This window comes from Aotus nancymaae, unplaced genomic scaffold (genome assembly GCF_030222135.1).
Source record: "Aotus nancymaae isolate 86718 unplaced genomic scaffold, 86718_ANA_hifiasm-v0.15.2.pri h1tg000053l, whole genome shotgun sequence".
Classification (NCBI taxonomy): Eukaryota; Metazoa; Chordata; class Mammalia; order Primates; family Aotidae; genus Aotus; species Aotus nancymaae.
Genome location: NW_026988467.1, coordinates 31,385,841 through 31,413,216, shown reverse-complemented (window position 1 = coordinate 31,413,216; position 27,376 = coordinate 31,385,841). Strand labels below are relative to the sequence as shown.

The following is a 27,376-nucleotide window of genomic DNA, read 5'->3' as shown; positions in this document are numbered from 1 at the left end:
GCGCGATCTTGGCTCACTGCAAACTCTGCCTCCCGGGTTCAGGCGATTATCCTGCCTCAGCCTGCCGAGTAGGTGGGATTACAAGCGCGCGCCACTGCACCCAGCTAATTTTTTGTATCTTTAGTAGAGACGGGGTTTCACCATGTTGTCCAGGCTGGTCTTGAACTCCTGACCTGAGGTGATCCACCCGCCTTGGCCTCCCAGAAGTGCTAGGATTACAGGTGTGAGCCACCGCGCCGGGCCTGACGGCTGTTCTTATGCTCCATGGAAAGTGAGATGTTTCCTTCAGTTCTAAAGTGGATTCCTGGGAAGAACTTTCTCTCTTATTTCCTCTGACATCTGCTCTTGACTGAACCCTGGGCTGGGGATGGTCTTCAACCTCAGTTCATGATTGAAGAGACAATGAACTGTTCTTATGAGCCGCAGGGTAGGTGACCAATCTACTAGTCTCTTACCAGACTTGTAGGTCTCCCTTGGGAGGAGGGCTCTCCAAGCCCTTTATGTTATTTAATGTACGGTGGCACCTTAAAACATCATCTCCACGGGGAAAAGAGGTCTTGGCTCCCAGTACTAGCTCTTCTGGGCCTTTGGCTTCTCCTTTCCGTGCCTCAGTTTCCCCCTTTATACAAGAAAGAGAGCGAGTGGCCCCACAGGGAAACAAAGAACAGGGAGTTGTTGGGGGCGGGGTACCTCGAATGAGAACAACTCCAAGGTCTGTTCCTAGAGAGGTGAACAGTCTCTGAAGCCTCCCAAGCCCACACCTCACCACCCTAAGCTTTCGAGAACGGAAAAGGCAGAGGAGGGAAGAGGGCTTTAAGGATGCCCACTGAATCTCCACCCCCAACTTTCAGCGCCAGAGGCAGTGTTCCCTCACACCCCGCCTGGAAAGCCGGAATCCGGAGCGACCCCTTCCCCCACCGTCTTCAGCCCCTCCTCCTGCGGCTTCCCCACCGCGGCCCCCTCCCCCCCATTACAGCATCGCTCTGGGCGCCAAGACGGATTCAAGCCAGAGACTGCTGCAGTCAGCTCTCCGCCTCTCGGCTCCCGCAGCCTGTGTCCAGGCTCCGCAGCCTCCAGCTGTGCTTCGGACAGTCCCTTTTCCCCCCACCCCGCCCCCGCCATGGCACAATCCCAGGCTCAGGGCCCAGAGGCGGGCGGGCACAGTGGGCGCGGGCGGGGGCCCAGCACAAGAGGCAGGTACAGCGGGGCTCTCCTTCCACACTGGGGAAGCCTCGGCTGTGCGGACTGTGGGTGGGGGACGCCTGCCAGCAGCTCGGAGGACAGGCACAGCGCCCCATCCTGGCAGGGGCTGGGGCAGAAGAGGGGGGCTCCCTGACCCAAGGCCAGGAGCTGAGGTCGGGCGGCCGACCGACCGGGAAAGCCCGAAGGAGAGTCTCCCAAGCAGACGGACCTGGGGGGCTGTGTGTGACATTCAGGGCGTGACTGCGCCTCCGCGGGGCGCGAGACCCCGTCCGTGAGGCTGAGCCGGTCCCCGGCCGCCCGCCCGCCCGCCGCCGCGCTTGGGTCCCCTGTGCCCAGGTCGGCTGTGCGTGGCGGTGACACTTTAGGTGCCAGTTCCTGGGTCCCCGGGGAGGGGGGAATCTCATTGGTGCCCCCAGGCTGGGCGCCCCCAGCGCCGTCGCTCTGCGAGGTGGGCGCTCCTTTGGGACCCCGGCAGCCGCTCGCGGGCGGCGACCTCGGCCCTCCTGGGTCCGCGCGGGGGCGGGGAGCTCGGTCCCCCTCCCTCTTCCTCTCCCTCTTGCCGCTCGGCCGCCCTGCGCGGGGGCGGGGGCGGGGGCGGAGCGCGCGGGCGGGATCCCCCCGCCTCCCCTTCCCGGTCCCCGGGAAATCCAGCCTCCGTGGCTTGGCCGCCTCCCGCTCCCGCGCCCGCTGCCGCTCGGCGCTCGCTCGGGGCTCCGCAGCCGGCGCGGCCCCTCCGCTGGGGGCTCCGCAGTGCCGGGCCCCGGTCCCTGCCCGCCCGCCCGCTCACTCAACGCCGCAGCGCCCCCGGCCCGGGCCGCCGGCACCATGTAACCCGGCTGGAGCCCGAGCCAGGCCAGGTAAGCCGCGGGGAGAAGAGGGGACGGGGCTGCGCTCGCGGCGCCCTCTGCAGCGCCCCCCAGGCTCTGCCGGGCTGCGGCCCCGGCGCCGCCCACGCCTCGGGCTCCGGCGGCCTCGGCTAGCGGCTCTGGGAGGGGGGAGGGGCTGGGCCTCCTCGGCCGCCCCCGCCCTCGCCCCGGCCTAGCTGCTCGTGGGCCTGACCCGAGGGGCGGGCGGGGGACCATGCGGACCGCGGACCCACTCTCCCCGTCAGGGCCGCGGGGGCCCGCCAGCCCCGGCCCAGCCCTCGCCCGGCTGGAGGCTCGGGTCTGGGAGGGAGTAGACCGCTGGTTGTGGGTGGAAGTCGTGGTGTTGGGGAGATCCGGAGAGAAGTTTCCTCTGCAGGTGTGTGAATGTGAGTGCGTGTCGCTGTGTGTGCCGAGTGTGTCACTGTGTGGGTCTGTGGGTATTTGTGTGTGCCGGTGAGTGTGTGCAGTGTGTGTCACTGTGGGCGAGACTGTGTGTGCATGTAAGTGGGTGTATGCAGCGTGAGTGTGAAGGGTGGTACTGTATATGTATCTGTGGGCATGTGAGTGAATGAGTGTGTTGTCCCCGAATGTGCCTGTGTGTGTCTCTGTGAGTGTGTGTGTGAATGGATGTGTGTGCTGGTGTGACTGTCTCTGTGAGTGGGTCCCGGTATCTTCCGTGTGTGACTGTGTGTGTGTGTGTGTGTGTGTGTGTGTATGCGCGCGCGCGCGCGCGCGTTGGCTGTGTGAGAGAGAGTGTATCTGAGCACGGTTCACTCTGAATCACCCACACCTGTGCTTTGTCTCCCGCCTCAATCCCCCCATTCCTGGTGGGACATGGGACAGGGAGATGAGACTTTTCCGAGGTTAGATCATCCCCCCTTGTCTGGGGACCCCTGACCCTTGATTCAGGCAAGAGCTTGGTGGCACTCCCCACCTTGGTCTCCACCTTCACCTACCTCAGGGAGTACCCTCTGGGATGCTGCTGGTCTTGTCCTTCTTGCACACTGAGGCCCCTGGTGGGTGGGAGGGGGGACCTGGGGTGAGCTGGAGTATGTGCTTGTGTGTGCTGCTTCTCCTTTTGGGGACCTGGGAACTTGTGTCATCTCAGTAATGCTTCACCCACCGAAGGCCTTTTAGAGCTAGGAGCTGAGGAGGCCAGGTGGAAGTGTCTGCCCTGTTAGTCATCAGAGCAGGTGGCACTCTCCCAGACTTCCAAGTCCCAAACCTTCAAGTTCTGGGCCATTGGTTCAGTCCACTGGCTCCGGGTGGGTCCCTACTAAGCTCTTTGAAGTAATAATAATAAAATAATGCCCTCATATTAGTTCAGAGCTTTTGGAAATGCTGTCCTCTGAAATTTTATTTCCCCAACAGCCTTAGGAAGCAGGCAGGACAGGTATCACGTTAAGCCATTTGAAATTGTTAATATTCAACTGTTTTTATTTAACCTACAAAAATAGCAATTTCCCATGGTTCAACCAAATATAATGCCGATTTACAGATGAGGATGTTGAGGTTTGAGAAAGAAATTGCATTTCCCACAACCACACACTGCTAGTCCGTGGTTCAGAGAGACTTCAGCCCAGGTCTTTCAGTGACCCAAAGAACTGGGCTGGGCCAAGGTTAGAGAGTGGTGCTTCCTGGGGTGTGCTCTCTCTGACCCTGGGGGCACTGTCCTTTCCCTCTTCGAAGTATTCCCTGAATGCTGGGGCTACTTCTGCACCCAGCTGCCAATGCCTAAAAGAGAGAGGAGGGGAGAAAAGAAGAGGAGAGGGGAGGGAGAGGCTTCGTGAGTTGGCAGTGAATCAGGGTCTAAAAAGGGAGCTGGGAGGGCTGGGGTGGCAGGTGTTTCTAAAAGGAACATGAACATGATGAACGGCCTCAGATGCAGCCCCTGCATCTCCCACCCGCCACTGCCCCACTGATCCAGCAGGCAGTGCCCACTGCATTTTGTGCCAGGGGGCTCACATCCAAGTAGTGAGCTTGTGTATAACTACAGAATGATGGCCAGGAAAGGAACCTTAGAATTGATTTGGTCCAACGTCTTCATTACAGACTGGGGACTCTGAAGCCCAGAGAAGGGAGGGGACTTGCCCAAGGTCACACGACAAATTTGTGGGTTCCTAGGCTAATCTTAGACCAGGAACTTTGCAGTCCTCCATGTTGCCTTCTATTCCTAAACTCTCCCCACCCCCATCAGAGCTGAGTACTGGGGATTTTGGAAAAGAAATGAAGACTCAAAAAGCCTAAGGCTGTACATCTTTCAACCTGGGACTCCTTGCCAAGGAGAGGGCGCTACAGATGTCGCTGGGGATGGGGATTCCTAGCCACACCCACCACCGAGGTAGGCCATGGGCTTGTCTTGATTCCTGCTGGTGAGGGGCTGGAGCTGCTGCAGGCCAGACTCCCAGACTTTCTTGTGTCAGTCCCTGCTTTCAGTGGCTGCCTGACACCTAACATCATCTCTTCCAGCTGATGTTGGGGCTCGAGCTGGCTAAGCTCATTTTCCTTCATCCTACCCAGTTTCCAGTGCATTTCATCTCTAGCTGGATGGACCCTTCCTTACCTTATTGGATTCCTAAGGGGTAGAGAAACTTCTGAGGCCTGTCTGATTTAGGAAGGGTCTGTAGTTACCCCCAAACCCTTTCTAATGAAATCTCCCAGAAGTGTACGACAAATGATAAAGGGATTGCCCCCATTTTACAGGTGGGGAGACTGAAATTCAGCAGGGGGCCCCGTATTTGGTTGATTTTAGTTGTTTTGGGGTGAGGTGATGAAGGGAGCATATGACAACAAAAGCTTTTGCCTAGAGGAGCTTCCAAAGACCCCTTCTGGTCTTACCATCCCCACGGTCAGGAAACCTTCCCAGATTCTGATTTCATTCCCACTTGGTAGAGTCAAAGCTTTGTCACTCAGTGGGGGTTGGAAGAACAGCTGCGTACCCTCCACTATGCAAGCATTATGTCTTGATTCCCTCTTTATCCACCCCCCGCCCCAGTCTGAAGGCTGCTGGCTCAGCGGGCCTCCTGCCGTCTGGGGAGTCTGGGTTTGAGCTGGGGTGAGGCGGTGGCACCATCGTTATGGTAACGAGCTGCCAGCTCATCGTTGCTAATAACTTGTCAGGCCTCTGAGCTCCAAGCAGCATCTCTTCCTACCAGCCCTTCTTCCCATGTCACAGACAGAAAAAGTGAGGCTTTGAGGGAGGGGTCTGGGAATAAGGGATTTTGGAGAAGTGGGTGGCCTTGTCCCTGGGATTGTAGCTGGAGAACTGGGAGGAGGTTGTTTGGAGCTGGGTTACACATATGGTTACATAGGCTTGCATATGATTGCATGGGCTGTTTACGTGTGAAAACACTCAGAACATGCTTGAATAAACTTATATATGCTAGCTGACATGTTCATGTGTTTTTATACAGCAGCCAGCCCACAGGCAAACATGCTTCCAAGCGTCAGAACATGCTTGTGCCTGAATACCATCTTTACCATCTGCACATAAAGCACCCAAGAAATCTGGGTTTGTGGGGGTGTCCAGGTATGTGGGTGGGGATCTGATCTTTTTCTGATGCAGCTTCAAAGTGTCTTGTTAACAAAGGGACAGAATGGTCCCAGGGTTCCTTCTTCTTCCTTTCAGTTAAGAGCTCAAGAGTGGAAGTGGGCTGGGGATGGTGTCGGGGGCCCAAGCTCCCAGCTCCCAAAGGCCCCTGCCTCTATGCCCTTTGAGCTCAGGTAGCCCCTGCCCCCCTCACTCTCTGTTCTTTCTCATCCTCTCTTCCTGTGTGTAAATATTAAAGAGCTGAGCCTGCAGGGCTGATGTAGACATGGGGAGAGAATGAAATTAAAAAGGATTCCCTCGCCCCCATCTCGACACCCCCGCCCCGCAGTCCCTCGCTCCTGCTTCTTCCCCTCTCCCCTCTCCCCTCCCCTCACTCAGTGCTTCCACATGTCTCTCCTCCCCCCAGTCCAGATGGGAGCTGGCTTCTTCAGAAAGGGGGCTCAGAACAGGGTGTGGGGAGCTACCTCTCTCTGCCTCCCCCCACCACATCTGCCTGCAGGGCTGGGAGCCCCCACGTGAGTATTTCTTTTATTTTTGGGGTGGTGGTTAAGAAGGAAAGTGGTTTTTAGAACCAGCTGTGAGTGGCGTTGAGAGGCTCTGGGCTGAAGGAAGGTGGGTGGGGTCCTCTCTCTAGGTTCCTTCAGGGAAGCCCCGTGTCTGGGTTTCTTTTCTCTCTTGGGACACAGAGGGAAGGTGGGGTGGGGTTTGTCAGGTGCCCCCGGTGGATGGGAGCGACAGTGGGAGGGGTGGGGGAGAGGGGCTTCTGTTCTAAAGAGGGTGTGTGGCGGGGTAAGCCTGTTTCTTCCTGGCATCCTGGGTTTCTGGTTACCGGGGCTGGGAGTGTAGCTGGGAACTGTCCTGGGTGCTGAATAGGACTCGGCGGGGATTTGTTCTTTCAGAGCTGTCCCTAGTGCTGAATGGGGCTTCGTTCGGTCCCGATGGTGGAAAGGCGATGGGCAGTGGGGAGGGCTCACGAGAAAAATTCTCCCAGATGACCCATTTTCTAAGGGCAGAGTCCCTGGATCGAAATTTGGATTTGTGGTTCTCCCTATGGTTTAGGTGTCACAGTTGTTAGTGGTGTTTAGGAACCTTTCCCCCAAGGGGTCCCTCTCCCTTTTTGTTTCAAAAAGGTCCCTCTCCCTTCCAAAACCATCCTACTGTTAGTGTAGGGGTAGAGGTGGAGAATAATATTGTGCCTGTGAGATCTCATCTCCTGGTAACGTTTTTTAGTGCAACAAGCTCAGAGGTATTGATACCAGCCTTTTACCTACTGGGTCCCAGAAGTTCAGGCTCAAGGTGGTTCTGGATTAAGAGAGCTTGGATCTTTCTGGTTAGGTGTAAGGTGGTTAGAGCTCAGGAGTTCAGGATAACTTGATTGACCACTTTATATTCCCTTGCCCATCATACTTTGGGATTTTGGACAGGGGACACTGAAATATTCTGCAAGCCTGTCTTGTGTTCTGCCCATTTCCAAACCTAGCTCAGAGCAGCATTTGGGAGAGACTTTTGTTGGGGAGGAAGATTTTTAAGCAAATGATTCAAGGAGTGGGTGGGGTTGTTCAGTGCCATGGAGAAGAGAAGGAGGAGGCTACTGGAGACAGGACAGTGGGAAAAGAGGAAGATCTGGGGGAGTAAAAAATATTCAAATGGAGGGATGAGGTCTGGGCTTCAGTCTTTAGTTCTCTTGAATATCTTTCTCCTTATGGCTTAGAATCAGGGTCATTTCAAGTACCTGTATGCTTATGGATTGTCTTTGTAATCATGAAGGGAATAGAGCAAAAGTTATTTCTCAAGGTCCCTTCCCTTGTCATCCCAGGGGGATGAGAGCCAAATGTCAGGACATGCAGATGAGTCTGTGGGGTAATAACAGCAGGAGGGGTTGAAGGTGGCTTCACCTCCCATCCCCAGGAGCACAATCAGATATTCAAATGGGATCCTTCTTGTGGGGAGAGGAATGAGACAGTTTCCAGATAATTCTGGGCAAAAATTGGGTGTGGCAGGGAGTTCAAGAAAAGGGAGAGGTATCTAGGGACCTCAAACGGAACCAGTTATCCCTTCCCAGATGTGACTTCTAGTTCATAAGGAGCCCCTCACCCATCATGTTTTTGATGTAACTCATCAAGATGATTCCTGCCTTCTCTAGCTGCTTGGGAGGAGCTGAGTTTTCCTATGCTGTGGGTGCTGGGAGGTGGTGGGTGTGGGTGTGGGTGCCTGTTTGGGGAGGGGAGGTGTTTGTGCTCCACTCAGCTCCCTTGGTTACATAACAGCTTTGATAAGACTTTACTTTGGAGCTGCTGCTACTGCCTGAAGCAGTCACCCCTCCACCCCCACATGAAATGCTAGATGTCCACCCCCTTTTCCCTGGCCCCTTGGAGAGTCCTGCTCTTCCTGATCCACTGTTCCAGCAGCTGCTTCCCTGCCAGGAGGTGTCTGCAGCTTGCCTCCCTGCTCCCTTCCAAGCTCCTGTTTTTAAAATACTTGCTTCTTTTGTTATTTGAGCCTAGTTTACCCCCTTTACATTTTTAAGCCTCCTGGTCTATCCTTTCCCTTGGCAAGGCCCAAAGGCTTGGAAGGGAGGGGTTCACTGAACATGAAGCTGCCCTCTAGGGAAGAAAAGAGGTATCCTAGGAGGTTTTAGTACCCACAATTTCCTTACTGTTTCTTCCTCTGCCTCAATAACTGTTTTGGAGTTTAAGAGTGTTAGACCTTGAGGTACTGGGAGGAAGGACTTTGGCCTTGATATTTTCTCTTTCTTTTCTTTCATTCTTTCTTTTTTAGAGTTAAGGGGTTGCACATATGAGAGGATTGTCTCCTGGGTTCGAAGAGGTACACCTACTTTATTGTTACTCCTACCTAGGTTTTCTGAGAAAATAATTCGTTTCTCTAGGCATGGGATGAGGGAATGACAGAGCCCTTTCTAAAAACTGACATTTTTTTCCCCTGAGAGTGGGTGGGAATGGGATGTGTCCAGGAGTGGGTATATCCCATTGATAACAGGACCAGCTTTCCAAATAGAGAAGTGGGAGACTAGCAAGAGGAAAGAGCAAATGCAAACTTGTAATGTACTTGAAGGGAATATGAATTTTGTGGACAGGATAGAAGCCAGGGGAGGGGCTGGATATCTCTGCAGGACCTGGGACTGCAGTACACATGCATGTGTATTTCTGCCTGTGAGTGGGTATATGACTGTGTATATGCACATAAGTATGTGTGAGTATGCTGTGTATATGTGTATAAGCGCATTTATTTATATAAGTGTGGATGTGTATGTATGTATGTATGACTATGTATGCATTAATGGATATGTGTCAACGTGAAGGAAATTACTGAATTAAACCTCTGTGTGTGTGTGTGTGTGTGTGTGTGTGGTGTGCTTACCCAGTAATGCATATATGTGAGTGTAAGCGTGCATTTGAGCATGTATGTGGGGCATGCATATACATACCATATTAACCACGTATGAATATGTGTACTCAAGTTGAGTGAAACGTGAATAAATTTAAGAAAGAGAGAGAGAGAGAGACAGATTCTCACTGAACGTTGGGCTACCCAAAAGTGTTTTCCCATTAGCATGAACTGGATCACCCTGCTACCTGGAGCTCTTCTCCAGAAAGTAGGCTCCCTGAGGTCTCTCAAATTCTCATGTCCTTGGGAGCCAACTGTTCTCCATCATATGAAAGGAGTTTTCAGAGGGAAAACCTAGAAGGCCTTGGGGATAGCTGAGTAAGAAATCCAGGCTCCAGGCTGTTCAGTTGCTGTGGTGCTCAGGGCTCTATGTGGGGAAAGAGGATGGGGGCTTCAACATTAACATTGCTATAGAGGTTTCAAAATTCAACAAGTTGGGCTTAGTGGATGAAAGGGGTAGTGAGTAAATGGGGGGCCCAAGTGCATGCATAAGCCTCATACATATGAGATGTGGCAATACACATGTACAGGTATATGTGTATATTACTTGTCTGTGCCATCATATGCATATATCAACATAGGTGCACTTTCTAACATGTACATACATTAACAAATCTGCAGGAATGTCTATACCAACATGGGGATTTGTCAGCATGCACATACATGCTAACATGTATACATGTGAACATAATGTACAGAAATATGTGGGCATGTGCTAACACTTGTCTGATTACAACCCATGGCCATATATATGTGCATCTCACTCATCCAGGTTAATAGTAGCCTGCAAACATACCCTTCCCCATCACACATGCCTCACCCAATGCAGCCATTCATTCAACCAGTGTTTATTTTATGCCTCTAATGTGCCACGTGTTTTTTTGGGCACTAGGGATGGTCCTTGACTCAGATAACTTGCAATCTTGAGAGAGTGAAGGACATGGAACCAAATAAGGAGAGGGTTAAGGAAGGTAGACACACGTGAGTGTTCATTGGAGGGAGTGGGGACCTGAAGAGAGGTAGATTGGCTCTGGAGTGGGGAAGGGAAAGATTTGGTAAAGGATCCATAGAAGGGGAGACTTTTGAGTTTAAGCTTAAAAGTTGAACAGGTGCTTACCAGGTGAGCAACTGTGGGAACAGGTATTTCACTGACAGGAAATGTTCCAGATGGTCTTCCTACTTCCACCCTTGCCAGCCCCACCTCCACAGACTCTTCCCCAAAAAGCAGCCAGAGTAAAATGAGGTCTTGACTTTCCAGTGGCTTTCCATCTCACTCAGAGTGAAATCCAAAGTGTCATGGGTCCTGAGCGACGTGAGTGCTGTGTGTGCAAAGCCCCCTATTACTTCCTAGATCTCAGGGCCACTCCTACTGTGGGCTTCCTTTCTGTTCCATAAAAAGCACAGTTCCACCTGGAGGCAGTTGTGCTTGCTTTCCCCCTCATCCAGAAATGCTCTTCCCCCAGATATCTAGGCAACTCACTTCCTCACTGTATCCGAGTCTTTGCTCAAAAGTCACATTTTTAGAAAGACCTCCCCAATAGTCTGTCTTAAATAGCCCCTTGACATTCTATCTCCTCACTCCATTATTATTAATATTTTTATCTCAGTACTTGCCACCACCATTATTTTCTATGTTTGGTTATCATCCCTCTTTTTCCACTGGAATATAAACTTCATGAGCATGGGAGCTTCATTTGTTTTGTTCATTGCTGTACCTACAGTGTCCAGAAGAGTATTCAGCTTGGAGTAGGAACTCGATACATATTTGCTGAATAAAGAAGTTTTAGATAGCTGGCAGCCAGTGGGGAGAAAGGATCAAGGTGGAATAAGATGCAAAGAGACCAGTTAGGAACCTGTTATCATAGCTTTGGTGAGCAATGAGGATGAGAGTGGCCTGACGTCGAACACCAGCAGTAGGGGTGGAGAAAAGGAGACACAATGTACAAACACACACGCACAAATATACATGCATGTGCTTGTACTTTAATCACATCTGCTGTTTTAGTAGGGGAAGGCCAAGGAGGAAAGTAAAAGTGTCTTTATGTATATATGTGGTACGTGTGTCATGAACACCTCATGACAAGCTGGACACCCTCCAGCTAATGCTGACTGCAGTTTTCCCTTCCTTTTGGGTCTTGTCACCACCATCCCGTGTATGTTCATCCCTGCCAGCCAGGCTGCAGAGGGCTGCCACGCGGGGGTCTCTGTGGTTCCACCCTGTCAGTGAGGCAGGGCTCCTGCTGCAGGGGACAGGAGTTGGGAGCTGGGTCTTGAACAAAGGGAATGGTCTTAGGAGCTCAGAGCCACAGACAGAGACTTAGAGACACTTGGAGAGACGCACGTGGACTGTGAGAGGAGTAGAGAGAGGGGGAATGGCTGCAGAGCTCAGAGATGGAGTGCTCAGGCATGGCCTAGACTTCCTGAAGCCAGATGTGGTGGGGACGAGACAGCATCCTCAGGCAGCTTCTAATGCCTGACCCCAACCTCTTTCCTTCTTCCCTTCTTCTCCTGCTCCACTGCAGGTCCTCTACCCTGGTGATGTGGATGCCTTAGCCAAGTATGGGCTTAGGAGCTATTGGTCCTGAGGGTTGTGATGTGAATTCAGGTATATGGAGAGACCTAGAGAAAGGGGTCCCTATTTCTATGAGATATTTGGTGGTCTGGCAGTAGGGGAGAAATTTCTCTGAGTGTCTCAACTTTGGTTGTTTTTTTTCTTTCTTTTCTTTTCTTTTCTTTTTTTTTTTTTGAGACAGAGTCTTGCTCTGTCACCCAGGCTGAAGTGCCGTGTATGATCTTGGCCCACTGCAACCTCCATCTCCGAGGTTCAAGTGATTCCCCTGCCTCAGCCTCCCAAGTAGCTGGGATTGCAGGCACGTGCCACCATGCCCGACTAATTTTTGCATTTTTAGTAGAGACGGGGTTTCTGCAGTGTTGGCCAGGCTGGTCTCTGACTCCTGACCTCAAGTGATCTGCCCACCTCGGCCTCCCCCCAAAGTCCTGGGATTACAGGTGTGAGCCACTGTGCCTGGCCTGGTTGGTTTCATTTCTCCCAAGAGAGCATGGAGTATTGAGCTTGTGTTGCAAAATGAGCAACAAAGGTTAAACCTCAGGGAGGAGCAATCAGCTGCTAGCATGAAGAGACTAAGGCATAGTATGGGGGAAAGCTGGGAAGATAGCTGGTAAGAAAAGGAGGAAGTGGAAGTTGGGGGTCTGCCCCACCCCATGCCACTCCGGGGACCTCTGGTGGAGGGGAGTGGTCAAGGCCTAAGATTCTCTTTGACTCTTCCTCCCCCAGACCTACAAGCCTGGGGCTGGGTTGCTTCATGACAGAGAGGCCAGTGATAGAGCCCTTTCCAGGTTTTAGGGGCCCTCTTGCCTTTCTCTTCTCTTATCTGGGCTAGGGGCCAGGGTGCTGCAGCCGCTCCCCTCCCACCTGGGCTGTGAGCATGGGGGTTGGGCCGAAACAGCCGCCAGAGCCGCCCACCTGCCCGCGGTGTCATGGCAACGACTCTGCCCACGTGGACGACGAGGAAAGGGAGGAGAAGAGAGGAGAGGAGGCATCACAGCAGACACGAGGATAGGAGGGGGCTCCTTAGAGTCCTGCGTGCTGAAGCCCCCACCCCTCTAGCTTGGCCCCAGCCCTAGCTCTTTTCACCCTAGATTCCCCAGGGCAGGGTGGGGCTGGTGTTCCAGCCCTGGCCTCAGAGTGTGCATGTCCTTGGATGTCCTGAGTAATGATGACCTTGGCTTCCTGCACTGTGGGGTGCTGGCCAGGGTCCTGGGGTACATGGGGCTTTGGCATGTTCAGGCAACACCTTCTCTCCTTACCCCGCAAGTCGGGGATGGTGCCTGGGGCTGAGGGGATAAGAGCCCGACCTACTTCTCCATTTTCTCGCTATTTTTCAAAAGGAAAATGACCCACTTTTCAGCCAATCGGACTGGGGCCTGTTCCCCGGTTGATTTCCTGAGCCCCCCTGCCCGGGCGTCTGCCCCATCCTCAGCCTATTAGCCACGTGCTGGATCCACTTCCTCGGGGTAGCAGGTGAACCCATGTGGAGAGGTCCTCCCTTGCCATCTGCACCAGGCTGAGCCTGTTCTCAGTAGGACAGGGGTGGGCCAAGGCCTGGCTGAGACCACGTCAGCTCCACATTGAGCAGACCCCTTGCCTGCCTCTGTCCTGGGCACTCTGAGGGTTCTGCCTGCCATCCCCATATACCCCCAGGACACACCTCAAGGCGAGGCAGGAAGGGCTCCAGAAGGATGGAAGGAGGATTCTGCCCCTCCTCTCTCCCTGTGTCAGTGGATGGTGGCAGGCCGTCTTCCCAAGCTGCTTCATTTCCATGTGGAAAGGGAGTCTGTGGCACTGCAGAACCTGTCTGTCTGTCTGTATGCCTGGCTGGCAGAGTTCCTCTCAGAGACCACCCCTGCCCCCACAGAGGGTTCTGACTGTGCCTCACTTCCCAAGCCCCTCCTTTTCTCTAGGATATTGGTCTGGGCCTCCGAGCCCCCTCCCTCCCTCAGCTATATTGGCCTGGGCTGACTTGGGGGGTGATTAGGGATTTAATTATTTAGTTTCTCCAGCTCAGTAGATTAATTCCATCCATCACAGGCAGGCTGAGCCTTCTTCCCCTCTCTGGACTGCCTGGCCAACCCCAGAGAGAAGGAGCATCATGGCTCACCTGGGCCTAGTACTGGATTTGGGAACAATGGATAAAGTTCTTGTTGGGGGAGGATTTGGTGAATGACCTTGAGCAGGTGTGGATGCCTAAGTGCTGTGAAACAAACGTGTATTTCTGTCATCTGGGGATAAACATGTGGACATGTATTTAAGGTTTTGTATCTGTGCAGCTTCTATGCACACAAGCATCGAAGGCTATTGAATGGCTAGGCGCGTGGCTTAAGCCTATAATCCCAGCACTTTGGGAGGATCACTCGAGCCCAGGAGTTCAAGACCAGCTAGGGCAACATAGTGAGACTGTCTCTACAAAAAAATAAAAAATTAGCCAGGCACGGCAGTACATGCCTGTAGTCCCAGCTACTCGGGAGGCCGAGGCAGGAGGATTGCTTGAGCCTGGGAGGTCGAGGCTGCACTGAGCCGTGATAGTGATACTGCACTCCAGCCTGGGTGACAGAGCAAGACCCTGTCACCCCCTCCAAAAAAAGGAAAAAAGATCTATTGGATGGAAATGCACTTGTGGTGTATGAATCCTCATAGGAACAAGTTTGCGTGTGTGGTCAGGTGCTGTGTAAGTTGTGTGTGGATGACTACATGGCTGTGTAATTTGCCTCTGGCTGAACACCTGCTAATTTGTGAATGAGCAATCTTGGGGCCATGTATGGCTGTGTATGAGGAAGAGATTGCAGAGATGGAAGGTTTCCTGAGGCTGAGTGATGAGAAAGGGCACACTGGTGTCTGCCTACTGGCCTCCTTAGGCCAGTTTGGTCAGGGAGACATGCTACTTTAAAGGTGCTCTGAGGCCAGGCGTGGTGGCTCACACCTGTAATCCCAGCACTTTGGGAGGCTGAAGTGGGCAGATCACGAGGTCAGGAGATCGAGATCATCCTGGCCAACATGGTGAAACCCCATCTCTATTAAAATACAGAAAAAAAAAAGGAAAAAATTTAGCCAGGCGTGGTGGTACCCCCCTGTAGTCCCAGATACTCAGAGGCTGAGACAGGGGAATAGCTTGAACCTGGGAGGCAGAGGTTGCAGTGAGCTGAGATCGCACCACTGCAGTCCAGCCTGGCGACAGAGTGAGACTCTGTCTCAAAGAAAAATAATAAATAAATAAATAAATACATAAATGTGCTCTGTTTAGCCTGGGGCTTTGTCAGGCCTGGACCCAGACTCAGATTTAAAACCTTCTTCCATTATCTGTGTGACCTTGGGAAATTTTCTTTACATTTCTAAACTTCAGTTTCCTTCTCTGTAAAATGGGAGTAATAATAGTGCCTACTGCAAAGGACAGTTGCGAGGATTATGCGTGGAAACACATCTAAAGCACTTAACACTGCGTCTGGACAGCTGTAGGTATTCAGGAGCCTAACCTTAGACTTCACAGTTGAAAGGCACCAGAGGTTGTCTGGTCTGAAATGCATTCAATGTATTCAGTGCCTGAATGCACTCTGTACCATCCTGCAAAGCGGCCCTCAACCTCTGCTTGCATGCCTCCCCAGATGGGACACTCCCAGCTCTTTAGGAAAGCCAAATCACGCTGGGACAGTTCTATCTGCTGAGGAGTTCTGGGCCAGCTGCAGGGAGTCATTGCCTTCCTTTTTCCCCCCGTTCCTCCCCATTTCTCTATGCCTCAGCTGTGGGGCACTCCTCGATGGCTCAGTTGCTGACCCTGAACTCATTAAGCACCTACTGTATGCCATGTCTGTCCATACAGAGATAGAGCCCATGAATTCTGGCCTTCAAGGAGCTCACAACTTACAAACAACTCTTTTCCCTACTCTGGGGAATAGCGATATAAGATCCAAGAGGAGCTGGCAATTGTGGTGTCCTGGGATTGATGGGAGGGCACTTTTAGGGGAGACCTCTTGGAAGAGAGTACACCTACACTGCAGCAGAGGGTAAAACTGGGAGGAGAGGTCTTCAGTACAAAGGAGTTTTGCAGTCTGTGCTGTCTTTTCTTTCTGTGTGCTCTCATGCTGTGTCCCCCAGCTCCTGGCTGTCTTCTCTGAAACCCAGAGAGAGCAGAGGTGTAGACATCCCTGAAGCTGGGGCAGGGTCAGGCAGGGTTTCAGGCAGAGCTGAAGGGTGGGAGGTGCCATGACGTGAACCTGGCAGTCAGCCAACCAGCAAGCCTTTGTGGTTGGCTTCCTGTGCTTGACTCCCCTGTGGGAGAGGCCCAGAAGGAGGGCTCAGGCTCTGGTGCTAGGAGCCCCTGTCCCAGCTCACACAGAGACTTCCAGGACAGTGTGCTGATCCAGGAGGCAGTCCCAAGCTCTGGACCCCAGGAGGGGACCAGACGCCTGGGCCAGAGAGTAGGAAAGACCATTGGCATGGTCAGGCTGAGTGGACCCCTTCATGGGCTTGGGCTCCTACCTGTTATTCTTTGACGGCCCTGGAAGGCTCAGGTGTGGAGCATCCTGGAGGCTAGGGCAGCATCAGCCCAAATCACATACAAATGAAAGAGGTGCTTTGGTGCTAAAGTCAAAAGAAGTCAACATATGGAGATATATGTGCAGTTGTTTGAATAGGTCAGCTTAGTTACTCATTGCTGCAAACTAAGGAGGTAAGTATTGTGATCCCATCTTACAGATGAGAAAACTGAGGCTCAGACAGATAACACAAATTGCTCATGGTCATAAAGGGAGGTTGTGACATAATGGATGGAGGTGAATGATTGGCTCTCCAGTACCCAGCTATGAAGTTACTGGGCTTTCCCTTCCAGTTCCCTGGAGTTGGAAGAGAGACCTCTAACCCTGGCTACAGGGGTTTGTGGGAGTCTGCAAATCAAGGTCCTCTATTCCTCTCAGGTGCCATTATCTTTGACTACCAGGATGGCTCTGCTGTCTTCTGTATGCTCAGAGTGTGGGAGGTCTTCACAAGGAGCCCAGGCAAACAGAAATTCCTACATGCATGAAACAAATGAGTTTTCAGACTACCCATTTCTGATCCAAACCAAGTCATCTATGGATAGTTACAGCCTTTGTCCAAAGCTGTCTAGAGACCCTCCCAGCTTCCCTGCCTCCAAGTCATCATGCATTTAAATAGCTTCTCCCTAGTTAGCAATAGCTAACCCTCAGCACCATGCTAGATATTTTATTTGCATTATCTTAGGGCTTGTGACATCACAGGGAGAAAGGGACTACTCTTGCTCCCATTTGAAAATGGGGAAACTTAACTTGAGAGAGACAAAGAGAAGGCTTCCTTGAGGCTACACGTCTAGTAAGTGATGGACCTGGGATATGAACCCAAAACAGTTTAGCCTAAGACCCAGAAGCCACAGTTTCTCACCAGCTGCCCCTCACCAGGGTCCTACAGGAGTTCTGGTCCTAGGAGTCCTCCGTCTCAGCAGTGTGCAGTCTTCCTCAAAGAAGGCTCCTGGAGACTTTCAGGAGAGGGGGAAAGTGGAAATGATAAGGCAGCACAGCCTGAGAATTGGTTCAGTTGACAGAAAAGGAAGAGAGAGCTGAGAAAGGGCTGGAAGCAGTTGGCCATGGCTGCAATTAGGGGGCATGAAGGAGTGAGGCTGGTCAGGCTGAATTGTGTCTCAGAGGGCTTTTGGCAGCCCTGGAGAAGGAGGAGGAACCCCAGGCTCTGCTTCTGATGCCTCTTGGGTACATGGCTCCAGTTGGGAAGGGAGCTGGGGCCCAGCAAGTCTGAGTGAAGACCCTTTGTGGGGCTGGTAGACCCTGAATCCTGCTCCTGGAGCCCATCCCTGAAAGTTGTGCCTCATTCTTTCTCTCTGCAGCATGGGGAGGGTCATCTTTTTCCTTCTTACTCTCCTTTCTCTCTCCACTATCTTCCCTGAGCTATGCAGAGTGGCATATCTGGGGGAGACCTAGAGGCAACTGGAAAAGAACCATCTTTACCTGCTAAGCGGAGTGGCTAGACAAACATCGTGAACAAGGCTGGGTATAAAGGCTGGATTTCTAATACCAGAATCTCCAGGGCTCTCCAAAGCTTTTGAAGGGAAAGGAGTGGAGGTCCTTTCTGTGGGCTGTTGTACATAGGAGCAGAGTGGATGAGGGCAGGAAGGGAAAATATACAGTCACAGAACAGGTATTTTTTGAACACCGTTTAGTGGCAGGCATTGTTCTAGCCACTCAAAATAATGCAGCACACAAACAGACACAGTCCCTGCCCTTCTGGAGCTTATGTTCTACCATGGGGAGGCATACTATAAACAAGCAATAGACAAAGAAAATAATTTCAAAGGGCAATCAGTGCTCTGAGGGCAATGAGGCAGGTGATATAGAGCATACCCAGGGTTGCAGCTCAACTTTAGTTGGAGTGAGTGGTCAGATAGGCCTCTCTGAGCTGAGACCCAAAAGATGAGACAGAGGAAGCCATGGGAATATCTGGGGCAGAGTGTTCCAGCAGAGAGAACATCAAGTGCAAAGCCCCCTGAGGTGGGATTTTCAAAGAGATTATAGGTAGTGTGGGTTATTCACAGGCCGAGCACTGTCCAGTGGGTCAGGAGATGGATTTAGACTTGTATCTGCCTAAATGACTCGAGTGTTTTGGAGCTGTAAACCCGTTTTCTGTAAAATTTCTGCCCTAAGCCTCTAGGAAGTGTTGATTAAATAAAGTAATAAAGGTGAATGAATAAAACGGCAAGCCTCCCTCCTTCCATTCTGTTTCCCCTTCTTCCTTCTCCATTTTCTGGGGCAGTGAGGGGAGGAGGAGGAGGTGATTTTCCTTGGGTCCTAAGGGGCGGGGCTGGATACAAGGCATGCTGAGTCTTCAGCAACAAGGCTGGGTAGTGGGGTTGAGGGAGGCCAGGGACTAGGACCAGCTACAGAGATCCTGCCACAGGCATCTAGGCAAAGCCAGTGTCAAATCAGTCAGAGGGCCTCAGGCAGAACTGGATGCAGGAAGAGATGAGGGGCCGGGGAGGCAGAGATATGCCTATCCATGGGCACAGTTGAATGATCAGGGTTATGAGCTGCAGGTCAGAGGCTCTGTGTTAGGGCTTCCAATGTGAAAGGCTGGACAGAGAAACTGAGGCACAATCTTGTCTATACTGGTTGGTTAACACAGGGAGAGGGGGTTGGTAGGCAAAGCCTAAAACTTTGGGATCCCAGGGACACACAAGACTTACCACAGGCATGGAGGAGCCAGGCCGACAGCAGCAAAATGAATTCTAGGCCTCATTTGCTGGAAGTTCTGCTGTGTTGGAACTGGTGTGGGGATGACCTCATAGACTCCAGGTGAGGGGATTGGATAGGGCTGACCTTCACAAGGGAGCAACTCTAACCTTTTGCTGCTGTTTGAACCATCATGTTCAACTTGTAGCTCTCCCAGACAGCTTCCTGGGGAAGGAGTTAATTGGCTAATATTTGATTTTTGAAATCTTCATCTTTGCCTAAGGCATCACTTTGTGCCAAACTCTGAGATACTGGCCTTTGTCAAACACACCTGGATCCCTGGGTACCCAGATGTGGACAATCTAGAGTAAGAACTTACCTTTTTCCCAGCTGAGTATCTTTGGTCTTAGATGGTCATCCAGAGAAATTAAGTGACCTACCCATTGTCACACTGTAAACCAGTGGAAGAAACAGTGATAAAGATAGCTACTGTTATCATGTGCCAGAGACAGTGCTAGCAGATTTCTGTGCTTTACCTTGTTAAACGTTACATCAGTCATACCTTTACAATGGATCTAATATCATCCCCATTTTTCCGACAAGGAAACAGGTTAAGAGAGGTGAATCACCTGCCCAAGTATAAACAACCTGTAAGTGAGTAGAAAGGGATTTGAGCCCACAGAGTCTGATGACAGAGTCCACATCCATAACTGCTTTAATCAAGGGAGGTTATGAGTTGCCTAGGTCTCAAGAAAGGAAAACCAACTGATTTGGTTGGGCAGGGCCCTGAGGGAAAGGGAGAGAAAACACTCTGACTCCTTCTCCCATTTTCCATTCTTTTTCTGGAAGGTAATTGCTTGGGGCAGTGACAACCTCCTGGTGAATTACACAGCTGGTTTCCCAGTGAGATTTGTAACAACAACCCCGCCAGCCTGGCAGCCCCCAGCAAGTTCCGGTTTAAGAAACTAATTGCTGGATTGTGTAGTTGGTGCTAAATTGGGTAATTTCTTGGTGACGGCATCTGTGCCATTTCTTCCATTCCCAGATAGATTCGAGCTGCATCAGAGATGAATTTGTCACACACGGCACCCTCCCAGACTCCTTCACTCTCCACTTTCCAGCCAGCCATAGGCTGCAAAAGTGACTGCTTCCCTCGGCCCCCAGGTTCACCGTCTGGGCAGCTCTCTGTGTCCTGGGATAGTGGTTGGATGACTTGGTGCAATAAAAATGGGAAAATAACACCAGCACCCAGAATTGTCATAGGACTTCAGGGAGCATCCTTTATTCTATACTAATCTGACCTTGGACTTGGTATAAACTCAGTGCTCACCACACATGGGAAAAGGCTAAATCACACTCTGGTTAGGTCTGGAAGATATGTATGGACGAGGCCTTTTTATCTGTTTGTGTGCTTTAAGAAAATAGATTCACTTTCATTACTCTGTTCACTTCAGAATGGTATTGAATAAGTTTGACTTCTCTGGGCTGGCAACACAGATAGGAGAAAAGCTAATGCTTTGGAATCGGCCAACACTGGATTTGACTTCTGGCTTTGACAGCAGCTCTCAGTGTGACTTTGGGGAGCTCAGTTAGTCTCTCCAAACCTCAGTTTCTTCTTCTGTACACTGGAAGGTGGAGGGGGCAGATAATGTCCATCCCTTGAAACAGTTTTGGGACTCACATAAAATATAAATGAAAGGCTCTCGTTTTGTAGACTCACATTCACTCAGCAAATGTCTGCCATATGCTAAGCATTGTTCTAGGGATGGGGAGAATTCAGTGGATGAGATGGATAAAATTCCTGCACTTATGGGGAGCTAACATTCTAGTGGGAGAGACAGACGATCTAGAGTCACAGAAATTTAAAATGGTAACAATATAAGGGACAGGTACATGGTGTCTTGAGAGCAAACAGCAGGGGGATCTGACCTAGTCAGGGAGGCCAGAGAAAGCTTCCCCGAGGAAGCAACAACTGGGCTGAGATCTGAAGGGTGTGTAGGAGTTAGCAAGGCAGAGGTGGGTAGGAAAAGCTTTCCCAATGGGGGGAATAGGCCCCGTGATGCGAGGGATCATGGGACTGACAAAAGACTGTCCTGGCTGCTGCAGAGAAAGCAAGGGGAGCATGTTGTGAGAGGATGTTGGAAAAGTAGGAAGGGCCAGACCCTGCGGGCCTTGTTGGACAAGTGAAGGCATTTTATCCTAAGGACATCAATCAGCCAGTGAAGAGTTTTAAGCAGAGGTGTGACATGATCAGATTTGCATTTCCAAATGGCCATTTGGATTGGAGCAGGGTAAGAATGGAAGCAGGGAGACCAGTTAGGAGAAGATGTGCAGACATGCAGGCAGGAGATGGTGTTCTCAGGGACAGTTGGATTCATTAACAGTGCTTTCTGCTGCAAATACTGCAGGAAATCTGGCCAACAGTGGTTTAAATAAAGAGTGCATTCCTTATCACATGTAGACCTGGAGTAAAGCAACTGTTCATGTTGGTTCCATGGCCTGATGATGCCAGGACTGACATCTCTGCAGTTCTCTAGGCCTTTTGTGGTGGCAAGATAGCAGTCCTAGCTCTGGCCATCAGGGTTGTAGTCAAGCCAAAATGGAGGGGAGGAAAGATGGCACTAGCAAGTCCTACCCCTTTGGTCACAAAGGCAAAATCTTTCCCAGAAACCTTCATCATATTTCCATGTATATATCACTAGCCAAAATGAAATCGCGTGGCCTCTAGTTACAAAGGAGGCTGGGATAGGGACAAGGAGGCTGGGAATGAGTTTTAGCGAGTCAGCTGACAATGATTTGATGGATATGGAAATAAATGGGCACATCTGTTTTTTAGGAAGCAAAATCCATAGGACATGGTGATGGATTGAATTATTAGTCCCTTCCTCACTTGTTTTTCCCTCCCATTGATTTTGTTTAGTAATGGAGTGAAGGCAGGTGGTGTGGGGGGATGAAGGCAGGCGGTGTGGGGAGACGAATGTGATCATAAAGCATAACATATAGGAGGAACCCAGTTGTTAATTAAATATTTTCTTTAGAAAATCCATAAATTGGATATCTCCTGCTCCCAGTAATTTGGATTTGATTATATTGTTTACTATTTGGACATTGGGGATTTTGGAAATCCAAAAGAAAGGCTTCTCATGAAGGATTACATTGTATACTCTTTTAGAGTTTGTAAGAGTTATTGTATTATTTGATATCCATTAAAGTCCTAGGAGATATGTGAGCAGATATCCTGAGGCTTAGGGAAAGTAGGCCACCTCTGGTATGTCAGGTGTCACATACATTCTGATCTCGGGACCTGTGCTTTTTCCACTAAACAGGGCTGCCCTGTAGGACCTGGGTAAAGGAGTTGAGGGTTGGTCTGTCTGGAGAAGGCAGCAATTACAGGGCCCATCTTCTCCAAGACAAGAGCAAGGAGAACGTGGATTGATGCCAAAGGGGCTGAAGTTTGATAAGACCTTGGTGAAAGCTGAGTGACTTGCCAGCAGCACCTGTGTGAAGCAGGAGACAGAGGGGCACCTGGGAATGTCCACCACTGGGAAGTTCTGTGAGGCTCCAGCTTGACGTCACCACACACAGAACAAATGGGACAGTCTGGGCTTCTGCCAAAGTGGCCTTTTGTGCTGTGAGTCTCAGATATAGGTCCTGCCTGGGGCAGGAAGAGGGAAGAGAATGCTTCCAGGTGCTTTTCCAACAACTGCTTGAAAGGCCATCTTGATCTGAAATTCCCCGTTTTCCCAAAGAAGGGCAATGGAGGACAATGGTCATCCAGAGCCAGGCAGTTGGTATCCATGAGGTCACCCCAGTCTTCCTTCAGGCAGGGTAACCAACAGCTTCTACAGTCCAGGTTCCAGGGTGGGCCAGGGCTGGCCATGTCTCACCCTGTCCTCTATGGAAGATTCTCAGGAAACCACAATCTTCTTCATTGTCTCACATCCTTCAGGGTCAGGAAGTTCTTCCTGATGTCTGACTGTGCCTCTTCCACTACTATTAATCATGCTTGCAAAACTAGCTATTCTTCCTGATGTCCCTGTGTCTAATAATGGCATCATTAGTCTTCCAGTCACGGCTGCTGCAAACTTCAGAGTCATCTTCCTTTTTGATTTTCTCTCTCCTGCTCCCACTATTTGCCATTCCCTGTCTGCCAGAACTCTCCGAGCCCACCCCTTAGAATTCCCTGTTTGCACACCTCTTCTGCCTGTGCTTGCTGTTTCCTCACCAGGTAGGTTCTCTTCCCCACACCTATTTGTGTGGGACACACAGACATCTTGTACTCCATCACAAACACCCTCTCCTCTGAGAAGTCTTCCTCGATTGCCCTCTATTGAATCTGATCCTGTCTTCATCTGAAGTAGACCAACATTTTGGTACCTCTTTCTAGCACAGTCATTTATTTGTCTACTTAGTGAATGCTTATTAAGGACTGGCTCTGGGCAAAGCCATGAGTTAGGTGCTGGAGATCCAGAGATGAATAGGATTTGGTTTCTATCCTGCAGAAGACCACATTCTAGGTGGGGAGATAGAAACCGAAACAGACATTTTCAATGCAGTGTGATAGCTGCTTTCATGGGGACACCCAGGGTGTTATAAAAGCCCAATAAAGAGCATAACCTAGAATAAGAGCACAGAAAGTCTTCAAGGGAAGGTGGGGCTTAACATGAGTAAGTGTTAGCCATGAGGAGGGCTTTGAGGTGGATGAAAGGACATTCTAGGAGGAGGGAACAGTTTGTGCAAAAATAAAGTGGCCTGTAATAACTCTTGTCACGTGAGACGTTGTTCCCCTGTTAAACTACAAACCGCTAGAGGACAGGGACAACTCTTAAATCACATCTATACACTTCTCACTCTCTTGCTTATGGTAGCTGCTCAACAAACGTTTGTGGAATGGAATCATATTTGAGGGCAATGGGAAAAAAAAAAAAAAAAAAAAATGCAGTGGCTCAGCACCACGGACAGATCCCACAGACACCTGCGGTTGGAGGTGGTCCAACCTGTACGCACATTTGCATGTATTTGCATAATGAAGCCAACCTCATTTCCCTGGGGGTCCAAAGGCTCTGCATCATGGGGGATCCAATCAATCCGGGTTTGGGGGGTTGGGAAGGAAAACTGTCAGGGCCAGAGACCAATCCTCTGAGGACTGAGGGAAAATGTCTGTTCCCTTTTGCTTACCATCCTTTCCTTTTCCATCAGGAGCCAGTGGTCCTGAGCCTTCTGAAGTTAGGATTCTGCCTGGTGGTGGGGATCCTGACATCAAGGATGGGACACCCCGGATGGTGAGTGATAGAAGAGTCTGGGAGACGGGGATTAGACTCAGGTTCTCATACCAGAATAACGGGTTTGAATCTTGATTCAAAGTGACTCATTCACTTACTGGCTTTGTGACCTCACCATTTTGAGCTCAATTTTCTCATGGGTAAGTGTGGATAATATCTACGTCACAAGATTTCAGTGAGATTAGAGAATATCAGGTATGCACAGTAACTGGTATAGAGCAAGTGCTTGGGAAATAGTAGGAGATGAGCGGTGAGTAGGATCTGGAAGAAAGGTGGATGTGGGGAGGTGGTGATAGGGAGAAAGAGAATGAGTCTCGGAGGTGCTGCTGTCTGGAGTCTTTGAGGCTGTCATCCCTCCTAGTCAGCAGATGGCCCAGGAGCCTGGTTGAGGATGAGGGAGGGCACCGTCTGCCAGCTCCTCTGTCCCTGTCCCTCCTGCTGTCACTCCCTCCTGCTGTAGCTCCTGTCCTGGCAGCTCCTGGAGTCCTGATTGGAGGCAGCTCTTGCTGAGAGCTGACCTCTCTGTCCTGTAGCCTTGGCAAGCCTGGGATAGGGGCCAGGAGCACTGGTTCTAGAGTTTTTTCTCCATCGCTTTCCTTCCTTGCCTTCCCTCTGTTCCTGGGAGGAGGAACTCCTGGGTTCCAATCCCTGTTTAGGATTCAGATGCTATTATGTGTAGCTGCTGTTCTTTTTCTTTATGGATTTTCCTCCTTTGTGATTCCCCTCCAGTGGAATGGGAGTAAAAGGCAAAAGGGGAAATTTCATGGGGGGAATATTTGGAACTCAGAAGAGGAACAAGAAAGAGTCATCTCAGGTTCTCCTTCTTATTTCAGTCCGCAGGGGAGGGAGAATGAGCCTACAGCCAGATGGAATGCACAGGATGTAGAAGGAAGGGGAGGGATTTTTCTGCGGGATGGTGCTGGATATGTAGATTTGGGTCCAGTGTTCTCTTTCTTCATAGCAGCTGGGAGCTGTGACCCTGAGGCCTGGCTCTTGCAACAGTGGGGTGTAGAGCAGGGTTGGGGTAGAGATGTGGCTGTGGATCTATTTGCTTAATGCCAGCTTGTGAAAAGCTAGTTCACCTAAAGACTGGTTTCTTTGAATATTTTATGTTTTCTTGGGTATCCTTTTGTTTCTGGTAATCTAAGGATACACACAGCCCAAAGTATATATATATTTTTATACATAAATGTTCATATATTTGTATATATGTATATATATAAATATTTCTGTGTATATAAAAATATATATGCATTTATAAATATTTATTAATATACATTTACAAATATAAACATAAATATATATAAATTTAGAGGCCAGGTCTCACTCTGTTGCCTTGGCTGGAGTGCAGTGGTATAAAACAATCATACTTCGCTACAGCTCTGAGCTCTTGTGCTCAAGTGATCCTCCCTCTTCAGTTTTCCAAGTAGCTAGAACTACAGGCATGTGCCACCACATCTGGCTAATTGAAAAAAATTTTTAGTAGAGACGGGGTCTTGCTCAGTTGCCCAGGTTGATCTTGAACACTTGGGCTCACGTGATCCTCCTGTCTTGGCCTTCCAAAGTGCTGGAAGTACAGGTGTGAATCACTGTGCCCAGTCTCTAAGGATATTAAAAAACCCATTTGACTGAGGGAATATCCTCTTGTGAATAAGTATTTATCAGATTTGCAGCATTCGTTGAATGATGGGATTAGTTTGCGCCCTTGAGTGTCTTTGCCTATTATGACCGTTTAAAGGAATTTTTAGCCCATTTGTGGGAGGATAGTACAATTAATCATAATAAATTGACAGGTATTACCTAAAGGGATATAAGAATGCCTAATAAAAGATGGTTTTAGGTGAAGGGGGCTGTTCAATTCACATACCTTTTCTCCCTGTTTTTCTAGGAGGTTCCTGGGGCCTGGCCCCCAAGACTATGAAGAGCCTTTGCTGAGGCCATGAGGGGTTACCATGGCGACCGAGGCAGCCATCCCCGCCCAGCCCGCTTTGCTGACCAGCAGCATATGGACGTGGGCCCAGCTGCCAGGGCCCCATACCTGTTGGGCTCCAGGGAGGCCTTCTCCACTGAGCCCCGCTTCTGTGCCCCGAGAGCTGGCCTGGGACACATTTCTCCTGAAGGGCCCCTGAGCCTGAGTGAAGGGCCATCGGTAGGCCCTGAGGGAGGGCCAGGGGGGGCCGGGGTTGGGGGGGGTAGCAGCACCTTCCCCAGGATGTACCCTGGCCAAGGCCCCTTCGACACCTGTGAAGACTGTGTGGGCCACCCACAGGGCAAGGGTGCCCCCCGCCTGCCTCCCACACTCCTGGATCAGTTTGAAAAGCAGTTGCCAGTTCAACAAGATGGCTTCCACACGCTACCATACCAGCGAGGGCCAGCAGGGGCGGGGCCCGGGCCAGCACCAGGGACTGGCACTGCCCCAGAGCCCCGCAGTGAGAGCCCTAGCCGCATCCGGCACCTGGTTCACTCTGTGCAGAAGCTCTTTGCCAAGTCTCACTCTCTGGAGGCGCCGGGGAAGCGGGACTATAACGGGCCCAAAGCTGAGGGAAGAGGTGGCTCTGGAGGAGACAGCTACCCCGGCCCCGGTTCCGGAGGCCCCCACACCTCCCACCACCACCATCACCACCACCATCACCACCACCACCAGTCCCGGCACGGCAAGAGAAGCAAGAGCAAGGACCGCAAGGGGGATGGGAGGCACCAGGCCAAGTCCACAGGCTGGTGGAGCTCCGATGACAACTTGGACAGTGACAGCGGCTTCCTGGCGGGTGGGAGGCCCCCTGGGGAGCCTGGTGGTCCCTTCTGCCTGGAGGCTCCAGATGGGTCCTACCGGGACTTGAGCTTCAAGGGGCGCTCGGGCGGGTCAGAAGGCCGCTGCCTTGCCTGCACTGGCATGTCCATGTCACTGGATGGACAGTCGGTCAAGCGAAGTGCCTGGCATACCATGATGGTCAGCCAGGGTCGGGATGGATACCCGGGGGCCGGGCCAGGCAAGGGGCTCCTGGGTCCGGAGACCAAGGCCAAAGCCAGGACTTATCACTATCTGCAGGTGAGGCTTTTTTGGGGTTGGGGAACAGGGTCCTCGACCTTCACCCGTCTTGTCAACCAGGGAGCAGTGGGAAGGGTTGGGTGGAAGCCAGCTGTCCCTGTGATGGAGGGCCTGGATGCAGGGAGGCTCTGGTCTGCCCCACTGGATCACCCTGAGCTCCTTTGGGACTTCACTTTTCCCATTTGTGCAATGAAGGGGCCCTTGTATTCTAATGATGTGTCAATGCCTGGAAGACTTCCCCTTGACCTACTGTTTTGGACAG

The 27,376-nt window shown here is 51.1% G+C and overlaps 1 protein-coding gene across 6 annotated transcripts in view; it reads left to right on the top strand.

Annotated features, from left to right (window-relative positions):
• Positions 1 to 3,879: 3,879 nt before the first annotated feature.
• The window catches only part of DLGAP3 (DLG associated protein 3), a 62,122-nt gene continuing 38,625 nt past the window's right edge, over positions 3,880 to 27,376 (top strand). Inside the window, exons 1-4 of one of the 6 annotated variants that reach the window (XM_012440184.3) lie at positions 3,880 to 4,410; positions 6,026 to 6,134; positions 23,986 to 24,068; positions 25,957 to 27,114. In XM_012440184.3, coding sequence (XP_012295607.1) covers positions 26,008 to 27,114 — 1,107 coding nt within the window. In that variant the 5' untranslated portion in view covers positions 3,880 to 4,410; positions 6,026 to 6,134; positions 23,986 to 24,068; positions 25,957 to 26,007. Of the gene's footprint in view, positions 4,411 to 4,671; positions 6,135 to 8,415; positions 8,446 to 23,985; positions 24,069 to 25,956; positions 27,115 to 27,376 lie in introns of those variants that run through there. The other 5 variants (XM_012440174.3, XM_012440166.3, XM_064363672.1 and 2 more) reach the window with 5 other exon arrangements.